The sequence below is a fragment of the Acinonyx jubatus genome, chromosome E2, assembly GCF_027475565.1.
Source record: "Acinonyx jubatus isolate Ajub_Pintada_27869175 chromosome E2, VMU_Ajub_asm_v1.0, whole genome shotgun sequence".
NCBI lineage: Eukaryota > Metazoa > Chordata > Mammalia > Carnivora > Felidae > Acinonyx > Acinonyx jubatus.
In genome coordinates, this window is record NC_069396.1 from 18,334,219 (window position 1) to 18,350,698 (window position 16,480).

The window sequence follows — 16,480 nt, forward strand, 5'->3', positions numbered from 1 at the left end:
CGGGCGGGGCGCGGCGGCCGGGAGCGGCGGGGACTGCCCGGCAGGCAGCCGGGGCGGCGGGGCCGAGCGCGCGCGATGCCTCACTTCACCGTGGTGCCGGTGGACGGGCCGAGGCGTGGCGACTATGACAACCTCGAGGGTCTCAGTTGGGTGGACTACGGGGAGCGCGCGGAGCGGGAGGACTCGGACGGTGAGGGCGCGCGGGGTGGGGGCCTTGGCGGGGGCAGGGGAGCGGGCCACGCGTGGCCCGCGCTCGCACATACATCCGAACCGTGAGAGCACACGTCGATGCGGGCCCAACTTTTGTTAGCCTGCGCCGCCGCCACCTCCCTCGCTTCGCGGGCGCGGACACTATTTCCCTGGGCCCCCGGCGCCCGCGGCTGGGCTGCCCTCCCCACCCCAGCTCCTCCCATGCGGGCCGCGGGCGGGGGCTGCAGACGTGGCCGACTAAGGAGGCCAGGCCAGTGGGGCCGCCCGGATAGTGAATACCGCCGAGCACCCCCATCTCTGGCCCTTCCCGGATGGGAGCACAGCCACGTCTCGGACCCCAGTTCCTCCACCTTCTGTGAACCTCCTCCAGCCTCCTCTCGCCTCGCCTGTCCATTTGCGCTTCAGTGACTCTTTCCCAGAGACTAACCTACCCTCTCTCCTCCCCCAGCCGTATGGCGCCAGGCTTTGCCTGCCTGAGGGGGTCTGTGGCTAACTGCCTGTGAGCGCACTCGTGTTGATCCCACCTTGGGGCTGTAGGTACAGTGGGCATCTGTAGAGCACTCCACAGAACCAGGCTTGTCTAGGCGCTTCACGTGAATTAACTCGTTTAATCCTCCCAATTTCTCTCATGGGATGGGTCCTGTTACTCACACTTAGGAAGGAGTGAACTGAAGAGTGGAGCAGTTATATAATTTGCCTCAAGGGATTCAAACCCAGGCTTAAGAAACTCCAGCACCCTCTTAACCTAGGTGTTAGAACTGAGCTTAAAGGTATATCCACACCCCCCCCTTCTCCCAGGTTCCTGCCTCCCTCCAGACCCCTTTCTCCACCTCCCACCACGAGAGGCCAGGGGTGGGGGTGGGGGAGCTTTCATTGCCGAGACTCACTCTTGGAAAATGTGTCTGTACATATAGCAGCAGCATATGTATGTGCTTGTGCAAGTGTGTAGCTGTGGCTCTCACACCTGACTGCTATGTGTGGAGATGGCACCGGACAGTGGTGTGGGCTGCTGGACATGTAGGTTTTACAGGCTTGATGGTGTGTGCATGCACACACCCCACCTCCACCCCCTGCCCCGAGCCTTGTTCCAGTGGTCAGCAAGAGCCAGCATCCCCTGCTTCCCTGTTAGCTCTGGAAGGCTCTTCTCCCCCAGAGGCTGGGCCAGCCTGCATCCCTAGGATCAGCCTAGGATCAGCCTTGCAGCTGCTGGCCAGCAGAATGAGCCTAGCCTCTGGCCCCGCCTTGGCCTCTCAGGGTGTCTGGAGGGACCTGGAGCCACATTGGCTGCGTCCTACTAGGTCCCTCCAAGCCGGACGAGCTCCTCCCACTATCCCCTTCCTTCTTCTCTTGCTCCTTTGCAGCCAGAACTTGGCTGTGTCTGCGGTATGGGGGACACAATGCGCCCTGGTGAGTGCTTACGATCCTTCTTGGTGGGTACTGCAAAAGGTCAAAGGGCACAAAACAGCCTCAGATCCATCTCGTGGGGCCACACCAACCTGGTAGCTGAATCTCTCAAGGCCCCTACTTCTGCTCCAAGGGGTGCAGATGGGCCTCTCATCCAGCCCACTATGGCCTGTGGGCAGGGGTGGGGAGCTTCCAGAGGGGTACTTCTGGCAGATGCCTGTGAGCACGGGGATGAGGAATCTCACCTGGGTCCCCGGTTATAGCTGGTGTGTTCACAGCCGCTGGTAAGGACACACATATATGTGTACCTCACAGGTAGTCCCCAAGGCCCACACCATGCTCTGATTCACTGGGGGTCTCAGGTTGGTATTTGAGCAGCTTTGGCCTGGCAGGCATGCCCAGACCTGCCCTGGAATTTTTGGAATAGCTGAAGGCCGTACAGACATCCAGGCACTGCTTAGGTCCCTGCACATTCCCACAGTTCTGTTGGAGCTGTCATTAAACAAGTCTTTGGGAAAATCCAAGGAATGACTGGCGCCAGATTGTCCCTTTTCTGATGCATCTGGGTAGTTGGAAGAGTGGCTGTTACTTATCTCTACTTCATAGAAGAGGAAACCAAAGCAGCACAGAGAGGGTAAGCAGATTGCCCTGGGGTCACACAGAAGGAGGTTCTGGAATCGAAGCCAGGCAAATTGCAATCCCCAGTCACTCTTCTCTAGTTAAAGGCTTGTAGCGCACCCTGGGATGAACTGGGACCCAGAGTAGGAGTAGGAAACCTGAAGGTTAGCACTCACCTGGTTCTAGTGGATCCTGGGACCCAGATTTGGGCCCTCTCACTGGGTGACCTTGTCTCTGACTCTCTCTGAGCCTTATTTCGTTGTTACTAAAAGGGGGCAAATGGTATCTACTGAAGTGTTGCTGTGAGGACTAAACACAACTCTTAGATGGGCTCTCAGCCACTCTGGAGTCATGGCTGAAAGGACAAGGGATTGGCTAGATCTTGGAGGAGTATTCACAGGCACTTTGGGAGGACTGCTACATGCTGAACTCTGCAGTTTTTGGATACTAGTGCGGTTTTCCTCAGACAGACCGGCAACAGTGGTGGGATAGACTGAAGTGCATGAGTTTAGCATAATTTATCATTTATTTCCAACCTACTTCCACAAAAGGGTCAGAAGAGATAAATGCAACAAAAGTGATTCCCCAAAGGACTGTCACTGTCAGATCATAACCATGAAGAGGAAGAGGGCAAGGATGAGATGAGACAGATGGTGACTGCATCTAAAGAGTAAATTTAGCTTAGAGATTCCTGGCAGTCAGTGCATGAAGGGAAATAAGATGGGCTCTATAGTTGCCATTTTCTGACAAAATGAAGCATCTGATTCATTTAGGGCAGACACTTTTTTTGTTTTGGTTTGGTTTTTTGGTCACAAAGCCCAAGAGTATGTTTCAGAGGGCTTCTCACTGAAGGGCTGGTAATATAACGAGCACTGTTACTAGGTTTTCTGATTTTTCTTGCGGCTCTTTATCCTGATCTTGAACAAATATCAAGGGCACGGCAAATGTCAGAGGGCATCTGAGGAGCTAAGTGACCCCCTGAGGCTTTAACATGACTTGGTGGGCTGGCTTGACCTCCCGCTGCCTTTGTCACTGTGTTGTTGACGTTGACCTACACACAATCGTGTAGCTCATGAGACTGAGCAGCTTGGCTCACTTAGCTACTCCAGGTTACTGAATGAGGCAACGTACTGTTTTCACATGCTGTGGGAAGGAAGAGCTGACTTTGCCCTGAAAATTGTCATCGACACACTTTACTTCTCAGTCTCTGGGTCATAAAGAATCCATAGTACAGCACCTACTGAGTTTTGTTGCCTCAGAGAAGGCAAGTTAAACCTTATACCAATGGCGAGAGGATATATCAGATGAACGATGAATCATTCAGCATTCTTAGCTCCAAACAAGAGAAGTGACTTTTGGGCATTTAACCAGAGAAGGCTGACAGATAGCTCTCACAGAACAAGGCATGGCCAGTGCGTGGCTGGAACATTCCACTAGTCTGAGTCGGTGATGACAATTCTGTTGCCACCTCCATCAATGGACACCAGGCTAACACTGCTGCCATAGTTATTGCCATCCAACACCAACATGGCTCTTTTGAACTAAGATGAGAGATTTCCATTTGCTATGAGGCCTCTAGGCACTACAGCAGTTGCCATACCGTCTTGAGGAGGGGGTGGGGGGGAAGCATTTAACGATTAGAAAAGGAGCCCTTCATGTCTTCTGCCTGCTCAGTGGAAAACTGGGAATGTCACCCACCGAAACTAACAAAGGATAAAGTTTGGAAAACAGGGCAATCAGAAAAAACAGACAAGCTTTGAGACTTGAGTCAGGTTTATTAAAAGAAAAAAAAAAAAAAGCTCATCTGGCTCCTTTCTGGGAGGTTTCCTTGGCAGGAGACACTCTGACCAGCCCCAGGGTGGGTGCATGGAAGCTGGTAATGGCCGTGCACCTAGTCTGGGGCAAGTCCCTGAGATCTGGGGACAGGGAGACCAACAGGGCTCCCGCTAGTAGCCCTTGCTCAGTGCAAGAGCCACCTAATCCGGCTTTGGTAGGGCTTTCTTAGGAGACCCTTGATGGCTTCTTGCAACTACTTCCGCCCGCTGGACAGCCCTTGCCCCTCCTCCCAGCATGCCCCGGGTTGCCCTCCAGGACGCCTCCGCGTGGTGCATGGTGGGATAGCTAGCAGGGGGCCCGCTGGCCATGGCAGCTGAAGGCGCCCCGTGTAGCTTCATTTATCTGGAAGGCAGCACCCAGTCAGGCCCTGAGGACGCCGAGCCCTTGGCGCCTAGCACGCTGGGTATTCCAGATAGGCCTGGGAAAGAGAAGTTGGGGCACAGGGGTGGGGGTGGTCTGAGGGCAGGCTAGAGTCTGGCCACGCCCCCCCAAGCTGGCTCCTCCCCTCAGCGTTAACACGTGGTTGTGCCAGTATGCCTCGGGCCTTCCCACCCATGCCCTAGGGCAAATGATGCGCACTCTTTTGATGGTTTACCGCCCTGGCCTTTCCGGCCCTTCACGGAGGCTGTCAGGGTATGCTCGTGAGCCTGAGGCCCAGCCTGGTAACACTGGCCCCTGAAGTGCTCCACAGAGATGATGTTTTGTGGGCTGGCTTGTTGGGCTGGTGTGCTAGGGGCTCAGGAGGCATTCCCTAACTGGGATTCTGCCCCTGTCTCTTCACAGGACATGGCAACCACAGAGAGAGCAGCCCTTTCCTTTGTCCCTTGGAGGCTTCCAGAGGAAGTGACTACTACGACAGGAACCTGGCACTGTTTGAGGTAGCTGAAGAGCCATTCTGGGCCGCAGGTGGGAGTGGGGGCAGGAGCCTTTCACAACTCAGACCTTAGCTAAGCAGGCAGTCTGGACAGTTATGTCACCTAATGTCTCGGCTCCTCCTTCAATCTCCCTTTGTCTGTTTCCCTTGGCCCTTTGAACTGAAACTGCTCTCCCAGAGGCCACTCACAATCCCACACCATCACCGCCTCCATGGGTGATTTCCACGTAGCCCCTCAGCAAGGTAACCATCTGTCAGGATTTCTCCCCTCAGGATTTCTTTTTTTCCCCTTTACTCACAGTATTTCTCTTTCTTCCCTCTCCTGTGAACTCTTCCTTGTCCTCTCTGGTTGGCTCCGCTGACCCTGTCCTCGTGTTTACAGAGGCCTGGTCCTTCTTACTGGATCTACTTTCTCTCTCCACACCTGCAGCCTCATTGGACACCTGTCTGGAAACATTCCCAGTTTTATGCCTCTGAACTTGAGTTTTATCCTTTTCAGACTCAAACTCAGAAGTTGGATGGAGATTTTTAAGACATGGTTTAGGCCTCTAAACTCTGACACACATTCAGCTAACTGTCCCATGAGAATCTCCTGGGCTTCTCAATCTCTACATGCCCCAAAAGACTTCCATCTTCACTTCTCACTCCAAACCGGTTTCTCCTTGTGTGTAGGGTCATAAGGGAGCTGACAGGGAAAAACTAAATGTGGGCAAGATGTAGGTAGCCCTACGGTGCTGGGGAGGGTGCAGGAACAGGGAAAGCCTAGACTCAGGTGGCGGTTGGGGAGCCTGAGCCCTGGAAGGCCTCCTGGCCTAGAAAGCAGCAAATTTCTGCAGCAAAGGCTTTGACCTGGCTCCACCCCAAGATGGGCCAGGATCCTACCTTGGGGATTGAGGTGTGTTACAAGGCCTGGGGCCTGGGGGTAAGACCATCTGTTCAGCTCAGGGTTTGGGCAAATAAGAAAGACTTCACTTGTTCCAGGCATCCCCCTTTTGGCTTCCTTGATCATTGTGATGACTTTTTTATGGGAGAGTTGAAGGCAGACGTGAGTCCCAGAGGCCCACTTATAGCTGGAAGGGAGCCAGGCGGAACAGGCAGGATGAAGTGTGCCATTCGCCTGTCTGCCAGGCCTGCCCTGCCCTGCCCTCACCCCTGAGGCAGGTCTTTTTCATAAATGCGCTGGTAGTGATTGTAGCCAAGATGAGGCAGAGAGAAGCAGTCACTGGGCTGAGTCTTTGAGTGGCACGTGCTGGGGTGTGGCACCCACACCTGCCCAGTAGGCTGGCTTGGGCTTCCCCAGGCAAGAGTGGCATCAGGCCCGGGCCTGCCTGAGGGCTTACAAGGGGACAGAGGCCAGGCTGCTGGCCACCACAGGTAGCCTGGCACTGGCCAGGCCCATTGCCAGATTACCCTGTGGCTCTGTTTACAGGAAGAGCTGGACATCCGCCCAAAGGTATCATCTCTCCTGGGCAAGCTCGTCAGCTACACCAACCTCACACAGGGCGCCAAGGAACATGAGGAAGCTGAGAGTGGGGAGGGCACCCGCCGGAGAGCAGCCAAGGTAAGCTGGTCAGGGGCAGCAGAGGGGCCATTGCCAGGAAGACTGACTCAACACTCTGGAATTGGCAGTTGTGAGCAACCCAGGGGAAGTGGGTACCAGGTATGGTGAGCATGGATGATGGGCACTGAGTGCCTTGGGCTCAAGAAAGCTTTAAGGGGTGGGCTAAAGAGGAGACCCTGAAGGGGACAGAGGGCCGGGTAGGCCCTCAGCAATGATAGTGAGAGTGACAGCTGCTTTTTCTCTGACCTCTGTGTGTGACATCATGCTCAGCAGTGGACTTGGGTTCTTGCATTGTCATCTTTACGACAAAGCTATGAAACGTGCTACTTTCACCCTTAGTTTACAGATAAGGAAATTGAGTGTCAGGGGTGTTAAGTGACTCACCTAAGGTGACTCAGCCAGACAAGATAATTGTGTACACTAGAAGGCAGATTTGTGAATTCACCGTGAGCTATACTACCGTAGAAGGCCAGAGCTCTGGCTCCATCCGTCAGGATAGATAAGGGTGTTACCCTGGGAATCAGGAACCTGGTTGTCCATTGGGACTGTGTAACCAGGTGACCAAAACCTACCCATCACTGTGTTGCCTCCATTGGCAGACTTCTCCAACAGCCCCTGTGTTCCTTGAGTGCCAGGGTTAGGGGGGTGATTGGAACAAAACACTGCCTCTTGGGGCTTCCCTATCCCTCTCCTGGCCCCATCCCCCATTGCTATCCAGGCCTCTGGCCCTCCAGCCCTCCTCTCTCTTCAGAATGACTTTACATGTCTTTGCTCAGCTCCCCTATAGGTGGGGCTCAGTTTAACTGAAGACTGGAGGGTTTTGTTTTTTTTTTTTACATTTTCAATTTGGAGGCAAGGAGCCCTCCCTCTCCCTTACTGACTCCCTGAGGTTTGGGAAATAGCTGTGGCTTAGGAGGTTGGGTTTGGCTGGTACCAGCTGTAGTGTTCTTGCTGGAGTTCAGCACAGACCAAAGAAGTTCTTGGTTGGGATAAACTGGGGACCCAGCCTCAGACCTGGTCATGAAATGTGGACCTTGAAGGGGTGGCCCAAGGAGAGGGTAGATGAGGCCGTTGTGCACCCCTCACTTTACTCCTCCAGGAGGCAAACAAGCCCCCACTTCAGGGAGGGCAGCTGAGATCTTGAGGTCACACAGACTGGACCCCCACCCTATCCTGCTGGTTGTGATTTTGCTGTCATTTTCTGTACTGCACATGGCAGAGAACCCTGAGTATCCCTGGCTATCCTTATTTAGCCCTGCCGGGGGTAGCCTCTGAGAGTGTTGCCTGCAGTGGATGGTAGAATCCTTTAAAAAAAAAAAATTTTTTTTTTTTATTTTTTATTTTGAAAGAGAGAGAGAAGGAGAGAGCTCATGAGCAAGGCAAGGGCAGAGGGGGAGAGAGGGACAGAATCCCAAAACGGGCTTGATCCCATAATGTGAGCCGAAATCAAGGGTCAGATGCTTATCCAACAGAGTCACTCAGGTGTCCTCTTTTTAAAATTTTATGTATGTATGTATGTATGTATGTATGTATGTATGTATGTATGTATTGAGAGAGAGAGAGAGAGAGGTAGAATCCTTGATAAGAGCCTCTCTTTGTTCCTTAGGGCCAAGTCCAGGGAGCTGGTGACGAGGAGTAAAAAGGTCCCTGAGAAAGGCTAGTGCACATCCCAACAGGACTGTCACAAGGAAGTCTGGGTTGGTAAAGGGTCATGGTCCCTTAGCTTTATGAGGAGGCTTTCAGGATGTTGGGGCTCAGTTTCAGCTTACCTGCCCAGCTTATTGGCCCTAGGGTTAGGATGTGGGAGGATAGCAAGACTGTCTCAGTTCCAGTGGCTTTTCCTATGGAGGAAGGAGAAGGCTGGTCCAGTCCCTAGTGAGTCAGCAGGTATCTAGGGAGTTGGAGCTACTGAGCTGTGGTCCTCACCCAGGATGGGTCCGAGCAGGGCAATCATGAAAGGAGGCATAAAGCAGGAAGGGTGGGCCCCCAACCAGACCCAAGGCAGCCTCTCCATGGCAGCTGCTCTGGCTCTGGCCTGATGACCTTCGCAGGCTGCCAGAGGTTATTTGGGGATGCAGAAAGCATTTCCGGCCCTGCCCTTTCCCACACTGCCCTTTCCCCAGAGTGACTCAGCTTAGAATGGGGGTGGGGCTGGGAGCTGCCACTATCCAGTGTGTGGTCCAGGGCCTCAGTGAAGGGCTCAGAGCCCAGATAAGGTGTCACCAGTTCAAGGGACCATTTGTTTTTACTTGTGCCCTTCCAGGCTCTTCTGAGGTCCCTTTAGACTGCACAGAGATCCTGCCCCAGGCCTGGACCCTTCAGAAAAGTTCCTGTGGCCACATAGTTCTCTTTCCCACCCCACTCCAGCTTGCTGGGTCTGTGGTGGAAGCTCTTAGGGCCCTGCTACCCTAGGCTGCATTCGTGGGGGCTCAGTTTTTCAAAAGATGCTAGCCTTGCCTCTTGTGTCAGCTTCTGCCCTGGCCTCCTGGCTGGCCCCTACTCTGCCCTTAGAAAGTTGAGAAATCCTGCCTGGATTTGCCCACTGGACCTTCCTTACCTGATCTTCACCTTGAGTTTTTATTGTTTATGCAGGATTTTCCTAGCAGGTTATCCCAGGGGCCTTCCAAGACACCACTCACTGGGCTCAGGACCACCTTCTGGGTACCTTTGGGGCCTACTCATGATAGAAAAGTAAACAAACCAAGTATAACCCGCTATGGTCATGAGACATTCGAGTGAACTGTTACCATGACCTATAGTGACTACTGTGCTAGAAAAGTGTATCAGATGTGTTGAGGGGATGCAAGAGGAAGTACCAACTCAACCTAAGGCAACCCAGGAGAAGTTCCCAGAAGGGGTAACAGTTAAAGCCCCCTGAAGGTGTAACTGAAGAGTTTGCCAGGCAATGAGGCAGGACTGACCCTTCCAGGCAGAGATGAGCACACGTTGTCATCAGGGGCCGAAGCTGTCAAAGAAGGTGATGGGGCATACCTGGTGGCCCAAACTGGGGAGTCTGGCGCACACTGTGGATTATAGGAGAGACAATGCAGAGGGTTTTCAACAGGGATGATGAGATTGGACTTGGTATTCAGTGACCCTCTATGGCCGCAGAGTGGGCTGGAGTGTAGAGAGGTCGACAGGCACCGGAAGGCACCATCCGGGTGCCACAGGTATAGTGCCCCAGGTTCAAGGGGCTGAGGCTGAAGTAAGGCAGGCTGATTTAGGGCAGCTTGGGAGGCAGACTGGGCAGGACTTAGTATCCACCTGGACTGGAGTTGACTGGAGTTGAGGGCTGGAGAGGGAGTCCCAGGGACAACTTCTTGGACTCTGACATGGGTGACATGACACCTGCTGGGTGAGATGGTGGGCATCAGGACAGACCTTTCTTTCCAGAAGTTTAGCAGAAAAGAGGAAGGGAAGGGAGCAGTACCTTGAAGGGGAGGTGAGGCTCAAAAGCTCACAGGTGGGGTTTTGAAAAGAAGCAGGTTTTGTACCTTTCCAGTCCCAAACACCTTCATATATGGAAATCAACATAGATACCCCAGCTGTCACCCACCCACCCTGTGCTCCCCAGGACTTACACTTGGGATTTCCCTCTCCAACCTATTCTCTGATAGAACACCCTGGGAATAAGGGGATTCTGAGTGATCAGAGGCTGACCTTCCATGGTGCACCTGAGACCCCCTGATGTTCTTTGTTCCCCCCCTCCCTTTTTGCTTCACAGGCACCCAGTATGGGCACCCTAATGGGGGTGTACCTGCCCTGCCTACAGAATATCTTCGGGGTTATCCTGTTCTTGCGGCTGACCTGGATGGTGGGCACGGCCGGTGTGTTGCAGGCTCTCCTCGTCGTGCTCATCTGCTGCTGCTGTGTGAGTATCCTCACCGGGGTGCGGGCCACAGCCCCTTCACAGAGCCCACCCGGCTGAGCTGCTCACCTAAGCCCTCCTTCCCACAGACTTTGCTGACGGCCATCTCCATGAGTGCCATCGCCACCAACGGTGTGGTTCCAGGTGGGTAAGCGCCACCCAAGCCTGATGGGAAGAAGGGGCCCAGGATCTGCCTTGACATGCCCAGGAACCCTCATTGCCAAGCCACGCCCTCCTTCCCCCCAAATAGTTCTCTGGTGAGGGCGTATTTGCTGACTCTGACGGTGCCAACACTTAGGAGCATCCTTGCTTGACAGAGTTTGAGATTGCTGTTATGTTTTATGTTTTGTTTGTTTAGTTTAAAAGTAATTTTTTTAAAGCGTACTGGGACTGACAAAAAAGATGATGGAACACATAGCGTGGCCCAAACCAAAAGTCTGGACACTATGGATTATAGGATAGACAATATAGAAGGTTTTCAATTTCAGCAGGGATAATGAGATTGCACTTAGTTCTCAGAGACCCCATTTATTTACTTATTCAACCATTAAAAACAATTTTTTTTAATGTTTACTTTTGAGAGAAAGGGAGAGAGAATGATAGGGGGAGGGGCAGAGATTGTGAGACAGAGGATCTGAAGCGGGCTCTGTGCTGAGAGCAGAGAGCCCAATGTGTGGCTCAAACTCATGAGCCGTGAGGTCATAACCTGAGCTGAAGTCAGACGATTCACTGATTGAGCCACCCAGGAACCCCTATTTAACCATTTTTTCAAAAGTTTTAATTTATTTGTTATTTTGAGAGAGAGGGTGAGAGCATGAGCGGGGAAGGGGCAGAGAGAGAGGGAGAGAGAGAATCCCAAGCAGGCTCCATGGTGTCAGTGCAGAGCCCAACTTGGGGCTTGAATCCATGGACCTTGAGATCATGACCTCAGCAGAAATCAAGAGCCAGATGCTTAACCAACTGAGCCACCCAGGTGCCCCTATTCAACTATTTTTTACACTGATGTGGATTTCTGAATATGTATTTTATTTTTTGGATCATAATCTAGCACTATCATTATTTATTTTGTTGCAAATGAATATTGAAGAATAATGTCTTCAAACTGTTTCACTTTGGCTGCTTCGCTATTCAGGTGGGCTTCTGTGTCTGGATTTTTTTTTTTTAATAACAGCTTTATTAGTAGTCGTGTAAAAGTAATAGGGGGAAAAAGGGAATATATGATTACCATAAAAAGATTTGAAAATGAAGAAAAATATTTAAAAGAAAATTGAAAGAATCCATAATCCCACCATCCTGAGTTAGAAACAGTTTATTTGGTTATTTAAACAGGATTGATAGGATACCTATAGCTGTACCTAATATATATGGATTTTTCTCCTGCTCTTGGGATCTATTCTCCACTGTTGTAAACACTGTCATTAGCAGCTTTGCACACAGATCTCTGTTCACAACCCTGTCAGTCCCTTAAGGAGAAGATCCTAGAGTTAGGATTACAGCATGGTGGCAGGCCCTGTGCTGGGCCCTGGGAACAAAAAAATGACAACACAGCCCTTGCCTTTGTCTGGAGGGGTCAGACTAACAGACACAGCCCTAGGGAAGGGTAAGGCAGGCTGAGATGGGACATACTTAGCTAGAGGAGGCTGTAGGGACTGGCCCGAGTGCAGGGAGTTGGAGGACAGTGGGCCAGCACTGGAGCACTGCTGTGGATTAGAGCTGCCCTAGCAAAGCAGTCATTTTACTGGCCCATGCTGGGTGTTGGAGTCAGATGGGAGAGGGGTTCAGCCCCAGCCTGGCCACTTACTAACCACACAGCCTTGGGCAAACCTCCCAACCCTCTGTTCATCTGTAAGTGGGAAAAACAGTCCCTGTCACACTGGGTGGTTGTGAGGGGTTGTCTTGGGGGAAACCCCCTTACAGAAGAACCAGCCTTGACTTTCTCTGTTGTAGCCGGGGGCTCCTATTTCATGATTTCCCGCTCGCTGGGGCCAGAATTTGGAGGCGCTGTGGGCCTGTGCTTCTACCTGGGAACAACATTTGCTGCAGCCATGTACATCCTAGGTGCCATTGAGATCTTGCTGGTGAGTTAGGCTAAGCTCTGGCCAATTCTGGTCTTCTTCATGTAGTCCCTTTCCTATTGGTTCAGGCTGCTCATGCTCCCCTCACCTCTGGCCAAGGTCTGGGGCTTCTAATATGAAAGACCTTCTCGAGGGAGAAAGATCTGTGCTCACGCCAGTCTTCCCTTCAACCCTTACCAGTTTGGGCCAGGCAGGGAAGGGGCCTAGCTGCCTTCACCTTGGCCCTAAGTGTTTCACCCATCTGGGCATATTTCAGCCATAGCAGGTGGTCTGTAAACTGTTGGATTTAACTGAGTGATCTTGGTGATCATACAGAGCCTACTTCCTGGGCTTGTGTAGACTCTGGCCAGGTCTGTCTCCCCCAGGGCTCTATGCCAAGGATCTATGTTGTCCTCATCCCTAAACCAGGGTGAACAGGACCTTGTCTGGAGGCCAGTGCCCCTTCCATGAGCCCCATGTGTGCTCTGACTCAGCTTCCCCCTCCCCACTGGACTTCCCCAGCTGGTGAAGAAGAGATGGAGGGGTAGTGGGGAGTGCAGGGTAACCAGTGCCCACCCCTGGAGATCCAGACAGTAGATGTTTAGAGGAACTGCCTGGCTACTCCCACCTCCAGGTTCTTTGCCTGTAGAATGGCTCTGCTCCTGGATCTCTTCTGGGGTAGGGGAGGGGGGTTGTTTTTTGTTTTTCTATTTCCCACATTCCTGCATTTATTATTTGGATTTTTTCTCTAAGGAAAATGTGTCCTCTCTCCCATTTACTTATTTAACCGTGTATTTATATCAGTGTGGACTCCTGGATATTTATTTTATTCTTTGGCTCACAACCCAATACTATCATTTATTATTGTTGGCTGTTTATTTGTTGGTTGTTTAGCTATTCAGGTTGTCTCCTGTGTCTGAATTAATTTTATTTTATTTTATTTTATTTTATTTTATTTTATTTTATTTAAAAAAATTTTTTTTCAACGTTTATTTTATTTTTGAGACAGAGAGAGACAGAGCATGAACAGGGGAGGGGCAGAGAGAGAGGGAGACACAGAATCTGAAACAGGCTGCAGGCTCTGAGCGGTCAGCACAGAGCCCGACGCGGGGCTCGAACCCACAGGCCGCGAGATCATGACCTGAGCCAGTCAGACGCTCAACCTACCAAGCCACCCAGGCGCCCCTGAATTCTTTTTTTTTTAAGTAATAGCTTTATTAAGATATAATTCACATACCATATGATTCACTACCTATTTAAAGTATACAAGTTAATGGTTTTTAGTATATTCACAGTTGTGCAACCATCACCACAATCGAATTTGGAACATTGTCATCCCCCCAAGAAGAAGAAACCCCATACTTGTTGGTAGTCACTCCCCATTCCCCCCAGCCCTAGGCAACCATTAATTTGCTTTCTGTCATTGATCACATTTATACATGGTGGACATTTCATATAAATGGACTCATATACTATGTTTTTTTTGTGTCTTTTTCTGAATATTAAAGGAAAAAGAAAACCAAAATGACAGGACTCACTTTCTAAATAGGAAGATCGAACTTTCTTTATCTGTCTTGTTTCAGACCTACATTGCCCCACCAGCTGCCATTTTTTACCCAGCGGGTGCTCATGATACATCAAGTGCCACCTTGAATAATATGCGGGTATATGGGACCATTTTTCTGACCTTCATGACCCTAGTGGTGTTTGTTGGTGTCAAGTATGTGAACAAATTTGCCTCACTCTTCCTGGCCTGTGTGATCATCTCCATCCTGTCCATCTATGCCGGGGGCATCAAGTCAATTTTTGACCCTCCTGTGTTTCCGTAAGTAACCTGGGAATACCTCCAGACATTGCACTGACATTCCTCCCAAGTAGTGGCCTTTGATGCCATGAGTCCCGAGACTGCAGGATGGGCCTCTAGCTGAGGAGGTGCTGATGCTTCTGCTACCCACCCCCCCCACACAGAGTGTGCATGCTGGGCAACAGGACCCTGTCCCGGGACCAGTTTGACGTCTGTGCCAAGACGGCCATGGTGAACAATGAGACAGTGGCCACCCAGCTATGGAAACTCTTCTGCCACAGCCCCAACCTTACCACTGATTCCTGTGACCCCTACTTCCTGGTCAACAATGTGACCGAGATCCCTGGCATCCCTGGTGCGGCTGCTGGTGTGCTCCAGGGTGCGTCCTCCCTCCCATCCTCCTGCTTCTAACCCACAGGCTGAGCAGGAGGCAGGCAGTAGAGCACAGAGCTGTCCTTGTGTGGCCAGCTCAGGAAGGGGGGCAGGTCTGGCTGCCTTCCCAGCCCAGCAGTGTCCTCTCAGCCTGGCTCCTGGCAGCTAGGTTTTGAGTGAAAAGAGCCTGTTTGGCCAGTATCCCAGGCATGCAGCAGCCCCCAGAAAGTTCTGGCAGCCCCTCTCCCCAGTCACCAGCCCCTGACGCTGCCTGGGATTGTTCTCACAAGAGCCATAAAGGGCCTCTGTCTAGGAGGCAGGCAGTGGTGACGCTCTGGCCGATGGTGGTTCAGCCACCTTTGCCTGTCAGACCTCTAGCCAGAAGAGCTCCTTCCCTGTGGCTGATGCTACCCCACCCCATCCTGAACCCCCAGAGCCTCTCACATCTGCAGCCTCTGGCTGGGCTGCCCCAAACTGCCCCTGGGAAGTAAGTGGGGCTGCGGTAGTGATACTGCTGCCCCCACAGAAAACCTGTGGAGTGCCTACCTGGAGAAGGGCGAGGTCGTGGAGAAGCACGGACTGCCTTCCACAGATGCCCTTGGCCTGAAGGACAGCCTGCCCCTGTACGTGGTGGCTGACATCGCCACATCCTTCACCGTGCTGGTCGGCATCTTCTTTCCCTCCGTAACAGGTGAGTACTTCTTGCCCACCCACCCAGCCCTGCCCTGTCTCCCAGGGGAGCCCCTGAGGATGTCTTGTTTTTGGAGGCATTATGGCTGGCTCAAACCGCTCCGGGGACCTCCGGGATGCCCAGAAGTCCATTCCTGTGGGGACCATTCTGGCCATTGTTACGACCTCCCTTGTGTGTATCCTTTCCCGGGCCTGGAGTGGGCGGGGAGGGGGGCGGGAGGCACTCACCTACGTGTAAGTTACCAGCTGGCACTCACAGACATACCACACACGTGTGGACACATACACACCTTACTCTTCACGTGCATGCGCTTGAGGGGTGTGTGCACAACACAAAATCCTCAGCTGCGTCTACTGGCTAAGGCTAGGACAAGGGGCGTGTGGGTTCTGTGTGGGGAATGAGTGGGGACAACAGTGGCAGCAGAGGCCTAGCTTTCCTTGACACAGCTGCAGACTTCAGCAGCGTGGTTCTCTTTGGCGCCTGCATCGAGGGTGTGGTACTCCGGGACAAGTGAGTGACCTGGGCCCCTCCCTGTGGAAGGGGGCTCAGCTTTTGCCTGCCCTGACACCAGCTCCCCTCGTGCGCGTGGTCCCACACATGTCCTCAGGCTGCTGGTTGCCAATGGTGGTCTGTGCCACCAGGTGAGTCCGGCCCCACCAGGACTTTTTCTTCTGAGAGGATGGTGACATCAGGACCAGGGCTGGGCTGAGGGAGAGGATAGGGGCTGGTGGACTAGCCTTCTCTGCTGAGGGGCCAGAGCTCTGCCCACCATAGCCATCCTTCCTGACTGCTGACATCCCTCGCTCTGGGCAGCCCCACCCAGGGCTTGGGGGCTCCTTGCCTGGAGCATGGCCTGAGCCTGGCCCCTGCAGGTACGGTGATGGCGTCAGCAGGAACCTGGTGGTGGGCACATTGGCCTGGCCTTCGCCCTGGGTCATCGTCATCGGCTCCTTCTTCTCAACTTGTGGTGCCGGCCTACAAAGCCTCACTGGGGCACCACGCCTATTGCAGGCCATCGCCAAGGACAACATCATTCCCTTCCTCAGGGTGAGCCCATCTGCACTCCCCCATAGTCTGGGTACTGCGGGTCTCTCACACTGGCTGGGGTAGAGGGGTAGTGGATATGGATGCATTGCATCCTGCTGGGGCCTGTGGTGGGGCCTCTGGTGGCCCCAGGGCCACGTAACC

The 16,480-nt window shown here is 52.7% G+C and overlaps 1 protein-coding gene across 4 annotated transcripts in view; it reads left to right on the forward strand.

Annotated features, from left to right (window-relative positions):
- Window positions 1-16,480, forward strand: part of SLC12A4 (solute carrier family 12 member 4) — a 22,144-nt gene continuing 5,664 nt past the window's right edge. The window contains exons 1-12 of one of the 4 annotated variants that reach the window (XM_027076027.2): window positions 1-190; window positions 4,852-4,946; window positions 6,372-6,503; window positions 10,228-10,374; window positions 10,461-10,515; window positions 12,319-12,449; window positions 14,009-14,250; window positions 14,394-14,608; window positions 15,128-15,292; window positions 15,369-15,467; window positions 15,745-15,802; window positions 16,165-16,339. In XM_027076027.2, coding sequence (XP_026931828.1) covers window positions 76-190; window positions 4,852-4,946; window positions 6,372-6,503; window positions 10,228-10,374; window positions 10,461-10,515; window positions 12,319-12,449; window positions 14,009-14,250; window positions 14,394-14,608; window positions 15,128-15,292; window positions 15,369-15,467; window positions 15,745-15,802; window positions 16,165-16,339 — 1,629 coding nt within the window. In that variant the 5' untranslated portion in view covers window positions 1-75. Of the gene's footprint in view, window positions 191-1,580; window positions 1,618-4,359; window positions 4,472-4,851; window positions 4,947-6,371; window positions 6,504-8,110; window positions 8,201-10,227; window positions 10,375-10,460; window positions 10,516-12,318; window positions 12,450-14,008; window positions 14,251-14,393; window positions 14,609-15,127; window positions 15,293-15,368; window positions 15,468-15,744; window positions 15,803-16,164; window positions 16,340-16,480 lie in introns of those variants that run through there. The other 3 variants (XM_053211045.1, XM_053211044.1, XM_053211046.1) reach the window with 3 other exon arrangements.